The following is a 16,093-nucleotide window of genomic DNA, read 5'->3' on the forward strand; positions in this document are numbered from 1 at the left end:
ACTACTGGCATGTGCTGGAAGGGCTCGGGGGGAGTTGCAGGGAGTCCCTGAAATAGAAGATGATGGGAGAATGGCACACAGGTAGCCTGTGGGAGAAATGGCGAAATGCCAGGAACTCCTGGTATGTGCAATGAGTTTGGCCTACAGAAGCTACGAAGTGTGTGAACCCCTAATTCTATGAAGCCATATTTACTATTTGTATCTCATGATCCTCCCCCCGTACTATGCAAATTGTTTTTAGTGGATACTACATAAATGTAGCAAACAAATTGGGGATTGTTTGATAATAGAATATGTATTTGAAAAACAAGGGCTTTATGTGCAGGCAAATTATATTTTAGATGACTTAATTACTATGACTCCAGTACTGATCTCGCCAGAGAAGGCAGACTTTGTCTGTAGTTTCAGTTGTCCTTGTCATATAAATATCATAGCTTATCTACCGTTGGCTATGTTCAAAACTTTTGGTTCTTAGTGAACAAACTCCTTAAAGTGGGATTCTGCTGTGAAAAGATCCGCTTGCTGTGTATATCCAGAGTGGCACAAGAAAGATGTGGGTTCATTGCTTCACTTTTGAAGTGTTTAGGATGGGGGTGGGCAAACTTTTTGGCCCGAGGACCACATCTGGGTATGGAAAATGTATGATGGGCCATGAATGCTCACGGCATTGGGGTTGGGGTACAGGAGGGCATGAGGGCTCCAGCTGGGGGTGTGGGCTCTGGGGTAGGGTTGGGGATGAGGGGTTTGGGGTGTAGGAGGGTGCTCTGGGCTGGAACCAAGGGGTTCAGAGGGCGGGAGGGGGATCAGGGCTGGGGAAAGGGGCTAGGGGGACAGGCTCTGGGCGGTGCTTACCTCAAGCAGCTCCCAGAAACAGTGGCATGTCCCCTCTCCGGCTCCTACATGGAGGCGCAGCCAGGTGGCTCTGCATGCTACCCTGTCTACAGGTGCTGCCCCTGCAGCTCCCATTGGCTGTGATTCCCGGCCAGTGGGAGCTGCGGGGGTGGTGCTTGGGGTGGGGACAGCATGCAGAGCCCCTGGCTGCCCCTATGCGTAGGAGCTGAAGTGGGGAAGTGCTGCTGCTTCCAGGAGCTGTGCGGAGTGGGGCAAGGCCCCGATCCTGCTCCCTGGCTGGAGCGGGGCAAGCCCCAGACCCTGCTTCCCGGCGGGAGCTTGAGGGTCGAATTAAAATGTCTGGAGGGCTGGATGCAGTCCCCGGGCGGTAGTTTGCCCACTTCTGGTTTAGGACCTAACCATTTTTGTCACCTTAAGTTGCGGGAGAGAAAAATTGAATTGATGATGAGTTTCACATCGGTTCCATTCAGACTTTGGGAAAACCCTGTGTGTCTAGGTCTCCCTTTATCGGATAACTAGATAGCTATGGAGATATCAATCAGAATTGTTATTCATTGTTTTTTGGTAGCCATTTAGATTTATGTAGGTAAAGAGTATCCACTATTTCCAACCAATCTAGTGTATGTCTAACTTCACTGTCCTCCAGAGTCCTCCTCCCTGGCATTATAGATGCTTGCACTGATCTTAGAGTGACACTCCTACACATGCTGAACAATGTGTTTTGAACTTTGACAAGTGGCATGTTTTGCCTTCAAGATCACATTTCATTCAGTTTGCTGCCTGAAACAGAATGTCACTACAGTGCTGAGCAAGGCTGTCTCCTGCACAGCTGTCTCCCTTCATGACCTCCTTCCATTGAAATGGTACTGGAAGGGGGAGCAGAGCAGAGCCACCTTTGCTAACGATCTGGGCTACACTGGATCAGCACAGAGGACATTCAGAATGTTTTCTTCACTTTCTGCTTTTGTGGCTTTGGCCTCCAGGTATCTGAGTGTGTCCTTGCTAGTCAAGGCCATGAGTCTCCTATTTGGGTTAATAGGAAGAAGAATCCTGGAGCTTTCTCAAACCCTTCTCTGAATTGCCATTTTCCTTCATTTTAAAAGTCTATCCTCTCCCCTTTGCCTTGTGCTGAAGTGATCCCTGAGTTAAGGGCAAGATATCAAGGCACTATTTTGCTCTATAGGGGCATACTAAGGTATATATGCCTCCTTCCCATTCTCAGCCCCTCTTTGTCCGCTACACTCCAGTAACGTTTTGTGATCTTTTCATTGCACTTGCTAATTGGCCTGGCATAGTTGATAGCCCATTTTTTGTTTTGAGACCCTCACAGGCAAAGAAACAGTATGGGAATGATGCTGAGTCCAGACTGCTAGCTAATTCTGATGATGTGCCAGCCAGAAAGTAGAGACAGCAAAAGTAACTACAGATGGTGGTTTCTTGTCCTACGTACTCTGAACAATTCATCCCTAGTAAATTAACTGAGCATGTGTAACCTCAAATGCGGATGCTTGCATGAGCGGAAATGCATATATGTGACGCTTAGGTGTGTGGCAGTTCTCCAAAAAGGGCCATGTTTTTGGAGTTTAAGGTACTCACCCTCGACAACCCACATCATGTATCATTTGAAAGCTTATTTTATGTACATTTAGATGAGGTATCATGTGGAGCTGTCAAGTAGTGCTGTAAGCCTGTAGGTGAGGTGAAACGAAATGAAAGTGTCAATTTTTGCACAGTCCCAGAAACACACTGCCATACGACTGTGACTAGTTTTTACTGTTTAAGCTAATTTCAACACCTTATTGTGGTGTTTATTGGTCAAAGCTACCAAATGACAATGTACTAAAATATTTTTATTGATTTTGCATGGGCAAGTTTTTTTTTTTTTAGAAATGACTAAGCAAAAATGCTGTATATCGACATTTTGTAATATGTTAACAGGAAATGTTTTCACGTTGCGTATTAATTGGCAAAATATTGCACAAGTGGTTATAATAGTTTTCTGTATTTTCAGCTGAAATTTGCTGACCAGATTAGTCTCTCACTGAACATTGTGCACTAATAGCAGTAGTTTGCATGCCCACAGTTTATACTGCAGTGGGTAGATATAAATTATGAATTCCTAACATAATGCTTCTCCATTTGTAAGCTTTTGTACACACAGTGTACCTCTAGTCTTCCTGGTAGAAGATTTTAATTTGTAATTGTCTACACATGCAGTACTAACTTTTGAAATATTCTAGGAACTAGATTTTTTAATTTAGTGACACTTTTTTTATGTAAAGGTCATTATTAGTGTTAGAGATGACAATACACAGCTTTGTATTATGAATATACAAAAACTATGAGAGAGAGAGACGTTGTCTAACAAGAAGTAGTGAGAATAAAGTCCACAGACAAGTCCTTGCCTCTGCACTGAAGAGGGATGAAGAGCATGTTACAGCTTTTACCAACCATATGATCAACAATATGGCACACTCATTTGACCCTGAATTACCATCCAGAGGTGCTTACCAATGTTCTCTGGAATGCATGTAACATCAGATGTACAAAAGTCTACTCAAAATAGCAGATGTTGGTGAAGAACAACTGGAGAGATATGAGAGATTCTCTTAATGCTGATGGGACATGTAGCTTCTTCAGACCAGTCAAGAAATCTGACATGATCATTTGCTGACATGACCAAGAAGACCAAATTTGTCTGTCGGGGAGGGACAATCACAGCAGCTCTCAGTCCAGAAATTGTTTTCTGTGGAGCCCTGTCCTTAGCAAGATGCAGAAATGATGTTTCAATGAGAACTGTTCTTAGTCATCCTGTAGGACCTGTGCCTATGTCCCTCTTTCATGGTGATGGAACAATGAGAAGAATAGACAAAGCTGTATTAGGGCATCAGCTGGAAGCTCAAGATGAAAGAATCCACGAGCTAAGAGCATGCAAGAAAGAAATCACAGTGTACATCAGAAATGCCATGGCTGTCGTACAAATGATGGCTGGAGACAAATTCCACACATTTGATTAATTGAGTCCTGCCGAGTCCTTGAGGCAGATCCTAAAAAGGTTTGACAAAGTTAATTTGTAATCGAAGTCTTTAACAGATATGACAACAGTAACTCTGTGAAAACTGCAGAAAGACCGCGCCGGACAGGATCTAAGATTGGATGCAAGAAACACCAGTTGATTGGTGGGTGCTCTGTGCCTCCATGGTAAAAGTTTCTCAACGTGGCATCCAGCAAGCAGTCACGTGTACAATTTCTCTGTGAATATATGGTTCAAAATGTACCTGAGAGTGTAGGAGCACACCCACACTCTCCTCTTTGCTGTAGGCTTTTTGCAAGGTGAAGTAACAAAGTCCATCACCAGTAAAGGTGTTGAAGAAGCCCAAGACTTGTACAGTACTGAAGAATAAGTGGACACAAGGTTGCTTCTGCATATGGTATGTGCCAATATGGCTTTTGAGTCTCTTGATGTCAAAGGAACCATAGTAATTAGGTCACTTGAAGTTTTGGTTCTTGTTGTTCACTGCTTTCCAAAAATGATAATGTGTCGATTGAAATATGCACCATTACTAGCACAACAGATGTGTCATTTCATACCTGTGCACACAATTTGTTACACACCTCAGACCTGACTTCTGCAACATACTTTCTGCTGTACACTAATTAACAGGGTGTAACTCTGTGTCATCCCTGTTTGGTATTTGGGGGCGGGGGGAGTTTGTGTTTAATGTCATCAAAACAAAGGGAGCTTACCGCTTCAGAGATCTTGCCTGTTGGGGGAAGAGTGACACAAGCTGCAATTTTTGCAAGAAGGAAGTCTGTAATACTGCTGTATGATCAGAGTGAGAAAGAAAAGGAGACCCACAGAGACCTGAATTGCTTGTGCCTCAATCTAGTCAACAAAAAGGACAAGTCGCTGGTCAAACGCCGACCATATAAGGACAGTTTTGAAGAATATGTCAAAAGAGCACCATGGCAAACAACTATTTGGATGTCTTCACACATAGACAAACCAGATATTGGATTGCCATTGCAACATGGATGGAAAAATGTGGATGAAATACCATAGGTGCTGGAACTAAGAGTGCTGGAGGAAGGGGGCTGCTGCACCCCCTGGCTTGAAGTGGATTCCATTATATACAGGGTTTACAGTTTGGTTCAATGGCTCTCAGAAACCCCACTATAAAAATTGTTCCAGCGCCACTGTGTACTACTTCCTACATTCTTCAAGGGCCGCAGGGCATCTGAGCTTCTGTAGGATTTTCTTTGTGCTTGTACCTGTAGGGGTCACTGCACAATCAACTGTGGTTGTAGTCAACAGACTTCCGTGCATAGGACTGTGTATGTGCTAAGGCAATGAAGATTATGATAACCCATGCACTCTCAGCATGATGAACAAGATGATGATGATAATGACTAGAAATGTCACCATTTCTATTACATTTCAGTGATACCTGTACAAATTTATTATTATTTTTGTTTTACCTTTAGATTGTTGTTATGCTTTGAGGTCACAAAGAAATCCAAGTTTATGTTTTGAAATAATATAGTCATTAAACAGAAACAAATGGAAATATTTCAAAGTGGTAATTTTAATGTGGTGTCATTGTTTTATCTCCATTTCTGTGGTAATTGCACCACTTGACAGCTTCACATCATACCTTGTCTTAAAGGAGACATAACATTCTCAAATGATGTATGAGGCCTATATTACTCCTGGGGGAATTCTGTGCCAAAAAATTAAAAATTCTGTGCACAATATTTTAAAATTCTGCATTTTTTTAAATCAAAGTAACGCAATAATGCTAGTTTCAATTATTTTAGTAATTTATTTAAACTACCATACAATGAATGGAGAATGGGCATGGGGAGCATTGGAGGAAATCATCAGATCCCATCTGTCTAATAATAATGTAGCTAGTATTGACCCTTTACTTTGTTATTAGTCAACAAATATATGCAGCCATATGCTCAGTGTTACATCATAGGCAATTGAAGAGCAAATGAGGGCTGGGGACTCAAACTCGCAATTTATACTGGCTACTGACCATTTCCCAAAAGGTCAGTAGGAAACAGTTCATGGAGCACATTTTGATAGGACGTTTTTTCAGTCCAAAAATTTAGACCAGTTCTAATCACTAAAACACCATACACACTTATAAGGCCATACTGTCCTTTACAGTAAGACTCATTTACACCACTCTGGCACCGTAAAGGAGACTTAAAATTTTTACACCTGTTTTATACTCTTGTGGGAATTCACTAAGAACAATGAGAACAATTCACTAAGCAGGCAGGATGCTACATTCTGCTCTGCCTGAGGGGACAGCCTGCCCCACGCCTGTCTCTTCAGAAACACCCCAAAGCCCAGTCCCTCCATGCTGAACGTGCCGCAGTAGTGAGCAAGAGGGACAGAGTGTGTCTCTCACATGCATGACTGCTCAGCCCCCCCTCTACTCCTTGTGGTGATTTACATCTCCACCAGCTGCCCAAACCGCTCTTGTGGCTTTCTTTTGCTTCTCTGTCAGAAGTCATTTTTCTGAAGGGAATCAAAGAAATCTGCAGAGGCCATGAATTCTGCGCATGTGCAGTGACATAGAATTCCACCAGGAGTAGCATATAGGTAGAGAGGGTACATGAAGTTGACTTGTTGGTTGGTGTCTGCCTTTCACCTAATAACACATAGATGTGCATGGTCATAGTCACAGGGGAAACATTGCTTTCTAAGGGAGCTGAGGGTTCCTTTTGTGCTCAAATGAATCTAGTTACACTGCTGTCATAGAGAACAGTGCCATGCACAAAGATTGCAGGAGGCTGGGAGACAACCAGTTGGGATCTGCAGAATCCATCTGCTGTGAAAAATGGGCAAAATTACAGACTAGGGTAGGGTGGAAGGTCTGGTGACCACATCCAACCTAGTACCACATCACAGGGTTTTGTTTCAGTTTAGTAAATACAGATCTGGTATGGGTCAGTTTGCTGAACTGTGTGCCTCCTGTTTATTAGACGCATCTGTCCAATCTCTAAAACTCTGTGTAACTATTAAAAATACAAGAGTCATTAACCCTTACTTCCAAACGACTCTGCTGCCCAAGGCCACTTCATCATATAGCCCCTTTTACTATCTCAACTCATTTAATATTTAAGATGATCCCCTCCTAAATATAATACCCTGAAATGAACTACCAAATTCCTTCAACTAGTCCCCTCCCTGCAAAGTCCAAAATAACAGATGAGTCTTGCTGTGTGCCCTGAAGGTCAACCAATTCAGGCTATGTCAGAGCAAGGGGGAAAGTGAGTTCCAGAGCTGTCTCCTGCTGTAGCTCTGTTAATCCCAGTTTTGCTAAAATAAAATTTGCTAGTCTATTCCCTGGTGATCTGGAGCCATTCTTTAGGCCTTCTGGCCTGTTTAATGGTGGGCCAGATTTGAGTTTAGCCCTAGAGCATAGCCTTGTCAATGAAGATCTGATGTGGTGTTTCAGCAAATGGAAGACTCATTACTGCAGGCTCCATTAGAGATTAGCTGGACAGAGCCCCGGTTAGATAAAAATAGCAAGACAAATGGCCGCTGGTGACAGCCTGGTCCGATCACACGTCTGCTGGCTGGCATTTCAGCCTGCTGTCTTCGCAGCACCTGGTGGAATCTAGCTTCTTGCTAAGGGCAGAGTTTGGCAGATCTCCTGGATGTGTTCCAGGATATATGTCAAGGCTGCTGCATAAAGTTTATTTTGCTCTGCAGGGAATTTAATTCATCTAGTGCCGACAGCTTTTTTGAAAGTTAAACTGATAAAGCCCACTTGGGGCAGGGGACTGCAAACTAATGGGGCACAATTTAGAACCACCTTCTACTCCCGGTTTTTCTCACCTACACCCCTTTCCTTTCATTTGAAGTCTGTCAGCTTCATTGTACACTTGCCTTAAAGAGAGTGTGGAGGAAAATCTGACTCTTGCCCTTTTTGTTTCCACAGATGGTGTTACGATAACAGAGTAACCAAAGGTCATACACACCTAGGAGAGGCTCTCCCCCCGAGGGGTAGTTACATTGTGTTGGGCATGCTTACAGAATCGTGCAGTCATGGACCTGAAGGAGCAGTGTCAGGTAGGTTCCCCAGAAAGGAGATCACATCTTAAACATATTGATTCTAAAGTCCTGGTTGGTTTGCTTCTCTGTGACTTCGGTCTGCATGTTTTGCATTAGTATGTGGAGTAATCTGTAGTTGTTGCTAAAGCTGGAATAACTTTCTCTTGCATAGTCAAGGGAACATGTTTGCTTGTCCCTGATAACTAAGGTCCACCACTGGATAACCCAGAGATACCAGGAGGACATCCAGTTTATACCAGCAGCCTCATATTTTCCGTCCTACGTGGTTGGCATGCAATATGAGTAGGGCTAATGATTTTCTGTGGAGTTAGTAGACCTGTTGAGAAGAGGACTATCAAGGAAATGATGTTCTCATCTCTTTGTCAGCTCATGGGTTGCATTCTGAGTTTAATGGGTGTTTACTCTTGTTTTGGGAGACTACCAGTGTGAGAAACCAGGCAGTGAGATGCAGAGCTTTTTGCTTCTAAGTCATCGGTTTGCACACAGCTCAGATTTAGCAGGGGCCAAAAGTTACTACCACTGACAGACTGAATGATTGTGTGAAATGAGTTGATTATCTCAGTCTGGTTTGTAGGGGGCAGAGGAACATAAGACTGGCCTTACTGGGTCAGACCAATGGTCCATCTAGTCCATGTCCTGTTTTCCAACAGTGCCAGTGACAGATGCTTCAGAGGGAGTGAACAGAACAGTCCTAGCTGCCAGCAGTCAGAAGTTTTATGTACATCCAGAGCATGGGAATGTGTCCTTGACTGTCTTGGCTAATAGCCATTGATGGACCCATCCTCCAAGAACTTATCTAATTCTTTTTTGAACGTAGTTATACTTTTGGCCTTCACAACATCCCCTGGCAGTGAGTTCCACAGGTTTACTGTCCATTGTCTGAAGTGCTTCCTTTTGTTTGTTTTAAGCCTAATGCCTATTAATTTCTTCGGGTGACCTTTAGTTCTTGTGTTTATGAAGGGGTAAATAACCTTTCTTTATTCACTTTCTCCACACCATTCATGATTTTATAGACCTCTATCATATCTCCCCTTAGTAGTCTCTTTTCTAAACTGAACTGTCCCAGTCTTATCAACCTCTCCTCATACGGAAATCCATATGTCTAATCACTTTTGTTGCCCTTCTCTGTACTTTTTCCAATTCTAATATATCTTTTTTGAGATGGGGAGACCAGAACTGCACTCAGTATTCAAGATGTGGGTGTACCATGGATTTATATTGTGGCATTATGATATTTTCTGTCTTACTATCTATCTCTTTCCTAATGGTTCCTAACATTCTGTTAGCATTTTGTCTGCTGCTGCACACTGAGCAGATGTTTTCAGAAAACTATCCATGATAATTCCAAGATCTTTAAGTGGTAACAGCTAATTTAGACACCATCATTTTGCATGTATAGTTGGGATTATGTTTTCCAACGTGCATTACTTTGCATTGATCAACGTTTAATTTCTTTTGCCATTTTGTTGCCCACTCACCCAATTTTTGTGAGATCCTTTTGTAACTTTTTGCAGTCCTATCTCAGTGGGCACGCTTGCTTGGGACTCTTTAGAAAAGTGAAGGGTGGAATGGGCCATAGAGATTGAACTCCCTTCTCAACTCTAGAAATAGTACTCTCAAGCCTAGGGTTAAGCATGCTAGTGGGACTGTGTAGGGGAAGCGTGTGCTGCTACTTATGCTATACCTGTCCTATTCTGAGGATAAATTGAGGTCTTCAGTCACCTGAGTACTTATCATGACGTCTTTTGTGAATGCTTAAATCACTGCAAACGTTTTTATAAAGCAGACCTGAGGCTGTGTAGAGAAGTTTTCCATTTAACTGAGTAACATTTTCCTGCTGCTCAGTTAGACTTGCCCTGTACGTGTGCTGTTTGGACAGTTCTGCCTTTCTCCAGGGCTAGCTGGGCAATATTATTTCTTCTTCTGCCCTTGTAAATGTCAGATTGACTAATACCTATGTGTGTTTTGTGTGTAACCAGCCTCTTGTTACTTAGTATGTTTCCAATCCTAAAGAAAGAGGGGAGAGAGAGGCCTCCGTGGTGGGTACGTGCAGCTGGGAGCTTTAAAGGGATGTTTGCAGTGGTTCTTGGAAGATTATTTGCCTTATATGCACTGCTGCCTCCAAGATGATGATTCTAAGAAGAAAGAGAGAGCAGCAGACGCTACTCGATTGGCCACTTTTTCTATGCATGAGTTTCAGCAGCCACCTGAGTATCAAATGTGTTTGTCACTTGAGAGAGTGAACAGGTAGATGCCCTATTCTGGGGCCTGGTCTGGGTGAGAGATTGTGTTTGAGACCAAAGCTGGAGAAGATCATGCGTACTCTAGACCAGGAGTGGAGAGAGAAAATTCTTATGACTTTACCCTTTTTGCTCCTTCCTCTCACTTGCCTCCCTCCCCGGTCATTGTAGCCTTTTCATTTCCAGATCACATTAACTACCTCCATTTTACTCTCCAGGCAACCCTTCCCCTTGCTGAGCATGTTCTGCAGTCTTTCCAGAACGCTGGCTGGCTTTTGCTTACTAGTGCAGATTACCTGTTAGATAATAGTTTAAGAGACAGACTTTCTCTACAACAGAGGTTCTCAAACTGTGGTCCACGAGCTCCATTCAGGTGGTCCTCTGATAGTTCCCTCTAAGGTGCGCGCCTGGGCCGCTGCACATGAGAGAATGAAAGGCCACCCACCTAATTAGTGGAGCTGCACAGGCATGGCTCCACTAATCAGGTGCCCGGACCCTGGAGAAGATGCACATGTAAGGTCAGGTGGTGGCCTTGGGGGGAAATAGGGAGTAGGTGGGAGGGGGCAGTGGGGTGAGAAGAAGGGGTGGGGAGAATTTGGGACGTGCAGGGCTGCAGTGGCCAGAGAAAGAGGCGACTTTCCCTAGCTCTAGGGCTGCTGCTGGGGAGAGACCACTCTCCTTCCCAGCCTCACTGCTGTGGTGGGGGAGAGACACCCCCCTCCCATGCCAGCTTAGGGGATGCTGCGGAGAGAGAGAAACCCCCTTCCTTCCCAGGCCCAGCTCGGGGGCTGCCGCGGCAGGGGGAGAGAGCACATCCATCGCATTAGAAAGGTAAGACCACTGATATTAAAATATTAGTTGTGTGATTTTATTTGTAGAACAAAGAAACCATTTATTATTATTAAGATTTTTTTTAAAAAGCACTTTTATCCAAAGCACTTTACAATAGTTAGCTAACGGTACAAACAACATTTGGAAAGATCATTAAGTGGTCCGCCGAGACCCTCAGCAATTTTCAAGTGGTCCATGAACAGAAAAGTTTGAGAACCACTGCTCTAGAACATTAACATAGACACAAGTTGCACAGGAACTGGGAAGCATGCATCACTATTTGGCTTGAGATTGGTGTACCTTTTCTTAGCTGGTGTTGTGGTGTTACTTTATATGAGACCACGGGAAGCTGGGCTTGCCCCTGCCTGCACCTGTGACCTCCCCAATATATTTTGCGTGAGGACCTTGTTGAACTGTGTTGCTTTCAGTTTAAATTGCTAAGACTATGGAGGTAATGTTACAATTAAAGTAATCATCTATTTGTTCTGTTGTTAATGGCACTCTGGACTGCTCTGGTATTGATCAGTTTAAGACAAGAAGCAATTATGTGCAGTTATGCCACAGCCTTTCAGACTACTCTCAGGCTTCAACACTAGCACTGCTATGGAACAGCTGAGCTCTAGAAGCCCACTTTGGGTGCTGCTGTCTGTGCAAATGAACACACTGCGCTTCAGAATGTCCATATCTTGCTTTGACACAAGTGACATTCTTCATAGTGCCACGGCTATTTGATGATTGGAAGTCAGGAGATTTACTTGAGTCTCTTGTCATTCAAACCTTATAATAGGTCACAGTAGTTTTTCAAGTGATTGCTCATATCAATTCCAATCAGGTGTGCGCGCGCTGCGTGCATGGCAGCCGGAAGGATTTTCCCCTAGCCGTACCCATCGGGTCAGTCCGGGTGCCCTCTGGGGTTGCGCCTTCATGGCGCTGAATATAGGGCCCTGCCAACCTGTCTCCACTTCAGTTACTACTTACCGCCTATGACAGTTAGCTGGAACGCTCATAGCTCTTGATTTGCCGTCTGAAACAGAAAGGGCTTTCCATGTTATCAGTAAAGGTTCACTTGGCCCCATTTCTGGATTCCATCCAGGTGTGGAGAGCTGGTCGGTCTTTGCCAACCACATGGTCAGTCGTTTCCTTAAAGGCCATGACAGGCTGTACCCTCATGTTCGACAGCCAGTCCCAGCCTGGGACCATAATCTGGTCCTTTCCAGACTAATGGGGCCACCTTTCGAACCACAGGTGACATATTCTCTGCTGTACATCTCATATAAGGTGTCGTTTCTGGTACTAACAACGTCAGCCAGGAGGGTGTCTGAGCTCAAGGCCCTAACGTCTGAGCCTCCTTACACGGTGTTCTATAAGGACAAAGTTCAGCTCAGGCCACATCTGGGTTTTCTCACGAAGGTTGTCTCCCAGTTTCATGTTAACTAGGATATCTTCATCCCAGTTTTCTACCCTAAGCTGCACTCAAGCAACAGGGAGAAAAAACTTCATTTGTTGGACATTCGTCGGGCATTAGCGTTCTATATCGAGCAAACGAAACTGTTCTGGAAGTCCGTTTAGCTGTTTATCGCAGTAGCAGACAGAATGAAAGGAGTTCCAGTCTCCTCCCAAAGGATTTCATCATGGATCACATCCTTGCTACGATTTGGCGAAAGTACCAGCCCGTCCGCTGACAGTACACTCCACAAGGCATCCATGTTCCGATGCAAGAGATCTGCAAAGCCGCAACTTGGTCGTCTATACATACTTCTACCTCACATTATGCTATTACATAGCAGGCTAGAGATGATGCAGACTTAGGTAGGGCAGTGCTTCAGTCTGCGAACCTTTGAGCTCCAACCCTCCCTCCAAAATTTAGGCTTGGTAATCGCCTAATTGGAATTGACATGAGCAATCACTCGAAGAAACAAAAGGTAGGTAACTGTTTTTTCAACTGTTGTTCTTCGAGATGTGTTGCTCATGTCCATTCCAATATCACCTCCCTACCCCTCTGTCAGAGCAATCTGGCAAGAAGGAACTGAAGTGGCAGCAAGTTGGCAGAGCCCTATATTCAGTGCCATGAAGGCGCGACTGTGACACTCTGTACCTCGGGGGAACACCCTACACACTCATATTCATATTTATAAAATGATTGTGTGGTATCCAATGCAAAGTTTGTCATGTTTGGTGTCTTCGGATGGCTCATGATGCACTGAGCATGGTTGTTAAAGTGATGTTCTAGTAATTGTTACAGTAATGTTATAGTAAGGTTATAGGTAATAATTTCATCTATGTAGTTATGAGGCTGAAAATGTATCCTCATTGCTTAAAACAGTGATTCTCAAACTTTTGTACTGATGACCCCCTTCATATAGCTAGCCTCTAAGTGTGACCCTCCCCCCTTATAAATTAAAAACACTTTTTTATATATTTAACACCATTATAAATGCTGGAGGCAAAGTGGGGTTTGGGGTGGAGACTGACCACTCATGACCCCCCACATAATAACCTCACGACCCCCTGAGGGGTTCCCGACCCCCAGTTTGAGAACCCCTGGCTTAAAATAAGCCCAGGCAAAAACTCTCCAAGAGCAAAGAGACAGTTCACACCTCATCAGGGCAGGTATGGGACAAACCCAGCCCAGCCTCACAGGAACAAAGGGAGCTGGCCTAGGTAGCAACAAAAGAATCTGTTCTCTTGAGGGAGTCACCCCTTTCCTTGGTCAGTTTGGAACTGTAAATAGGTAATGCTCACCTGACTCTGACTGGGGGTGGGTGGGAGGGTGGCATGCTCTCTCTCTCTCCTACCTACATTTACAGACACCACACCAAGTGACTGAAGCACTAATCAAAGGGGAGAGCCTGGCTGAAGAGCAACCAGCCAGCATGTGGTGAGAGGCATCTCAGTTTGTAAGGGCACTGAAACAATGAGGAGTCTGGTGGCACCTTAAAGACTAATAGATTTATTTGGGCATAAGCTTTCGTGGGTAAAAAACCCACTTCTTCAGATCCATGGAGTGAAAATTACAGATACAGGCATAAATATATATTGGCACAAGAAGAGAAGGGTTACCTTACAAGTGGAGCAGTTTACATGCCAGAGGCTGTGTGTGAACCACCCAGGAGTGGGGGTTCTCACAGCAGAGCAGGGTAAGGCTGGCTCCCAGAGTCAAGGATTGGAGTGACCTAGCAGATCACTGGTCCAGATAACACCAGATGGGAACGTCACAGCAACCTAAGGGGGCGCCCAATCTGACCTAACGGGTACTGCTAGGGACAAACCTTCTGGCTGCCGTGCACGCCGCATGTGCACGCCTAATTGGAATGGTCATGAGCAACACATCTCGAAGAACAACAGTTACGAAAGGTAGGTAACCATTTTTTAGGTAAGCCCTTCCCTGCTACTGCCTCCAGAATGGACACCTGTCACTGCAGGAAATAGTTCTGCTCCTTTCACCACACCAAGCCAAGGAGCTTAAAGTTGTGAAAGAGCTCTATGTGGCTGCTAAAGTGCCAGGATTGATCAAAGGACTCCTAATTTCTCCTCAGGGTCTTTCATGCTCTTGGTTTCTACCCCTGACAGCATCCAGCTAGTCCAATGAGAGCTGAACAGGATTCTGGTGAAACCCTTGGTTGATCTGAGGAGTTTCTGTTGATTGATTCCCTTCAAGGGCTGAAAGTCTGTGCTACGTAGTTGTTCTTACTGGCCTAGAGAACAAGAAACCAGAATCTAGGACTGACCCTATCTTCTGCATGGTAACTTACCTTGTCCTTTCTTGTTGACGTCACTTGTGTTCGGGAGTATTGTCCGCAGCTGCTGATCCTATACCCCATCTTGTGTGGTGTGAACTTTTGCATCTCACGAATCTCCATACTGCCCTGTCCTCTCTTTCTCCTGGCTGTGACATAGTTCATTGCCCAAGGTAGGACAAGCTTATCAAATTGCCAGGCCATGAGCAGAGCAAATGGTGGTGTAACGTATTTTTGAATGGCTGCTGCTTCTATTATTGCTGGAGTGCTCTCCACTGACAGATTTTCATCAGCATTAAGAGACCTTGCTTCACTGAAACGCTAGGTTGTTCTTCTGAGTTGTTAAAAATCCTCTCTTCCCCCTTTTAAAAGTACTGGTAATAGAAACTGGGATTTTAAAAAAACACCCTTATTTATATTTTCAATAGCAATTAAAATAAAAGAGACACTGCAGAGCAAGGCAGAGAGTAACCCAGGAGTGGTACCAAAAATCTCTTAAATCAAATGTGCAGTTTTCCCAGTCTGTCTCTCCCCTTTCTGCCTGACTTTTAGTTTTTGTTAATTTTTTATGCCTTTTTAAAGGTGAAAGCTAATGTTGGTGAAAGGTACCAGATTTTACCCTCCAAGATCTATAATGTGTGTACCAGCACAAAGAGCAAATTCTTCCCTACTTCCTCACTTCCCTGCCAGTGTGCCTCAACCCTGACCTGGAGGGACTAGCTCTAGCGAGGAGGGGGGAGTTCAGTTTCCATCACTGTTCCTTGGCGTCTTCACACCAGAAATGGAACACCTGATGGCAGTTTCAGAAACTCCTGTGCTGTCAGGACCCTGACTGGGACTGCCTACTTATTTTTACACAAGTGGTTATGAAGAGCTGATCAATGGTAATGAGGTTAAGTTGCCGGTAATATGGTGTTGTGGTTGCCGGTAATATGGGCTCCTGGTTAGAGCAACAAACTGGGACTGAGGAGATCTGAGATCTCTTCCTGGCTCTGCTGCTGGCCTGCTAGCTGACCTTGGGGAAGTCACTGCACTTTTTTGTGCCTCAGTTTCCTCAGCTGTAAAATGGGATAATAATACGGACTTCCTTTGTAAAGCACTTTGAGATCTACTGAGGAAAAGTACTACAGTAGAACCTCAGAGTTAAGAACACTTTGGGAATGGAGGTTTTTCGTAACCCTAAAATGTTCTTTACTCTGAAAAAAACCTTGTGGTTCTTTCAAAATTTTACAATTGAACATTAACTTAACACAGCTTTGAAAATTTACTGTGCAGAAGAAAAATGCTGCTTTTAACCATCTTAATTTAAATGAAACAAGCACAGAAACAGTTTTCTT

At 44.2% G+C, this 16,093-nt stretch overlaps 1 protein-coding gene across 1 annotated transcript in view; it reads left to right on the forward strand.

Moving 5' to 3' along the window:
- TMEM94 (transmembrane protein 94) overlaps positions 1 to 16,093 on the forward strand; it is a 101,564-nt gene that overhangs the window by 16,893 nt on the left and 68,578 nt on the right. The window contains exon 2 of the mRNA XM_084647067.1: positions 7,815 to 7,945. Coding sequence (XP_084503193.1) covers positions 7,922 to 7,945 — 24 coding nt within the window. The 5' untranslated portion in view covers positions 7,815 to 7,921. The remainder of the gene's footprint in view (positions 1 to 7,814; positions 7,946 to 16,093) is intronic.

The sequence above is a fragment of the Lepidochelys olivacea genome (assembly GCF_965140295.1).
Source record: "Lepidochelys olivacea isolate rLepOli2 genome assembly, chromosome: 14".
Classification (NCBI taxonomy): domain Eukaryota; kingdom Metazoa; phylum Chordata; order Testudines; family Cheloniidae; genus Lepidochelys; species Lepidochelys olivacea.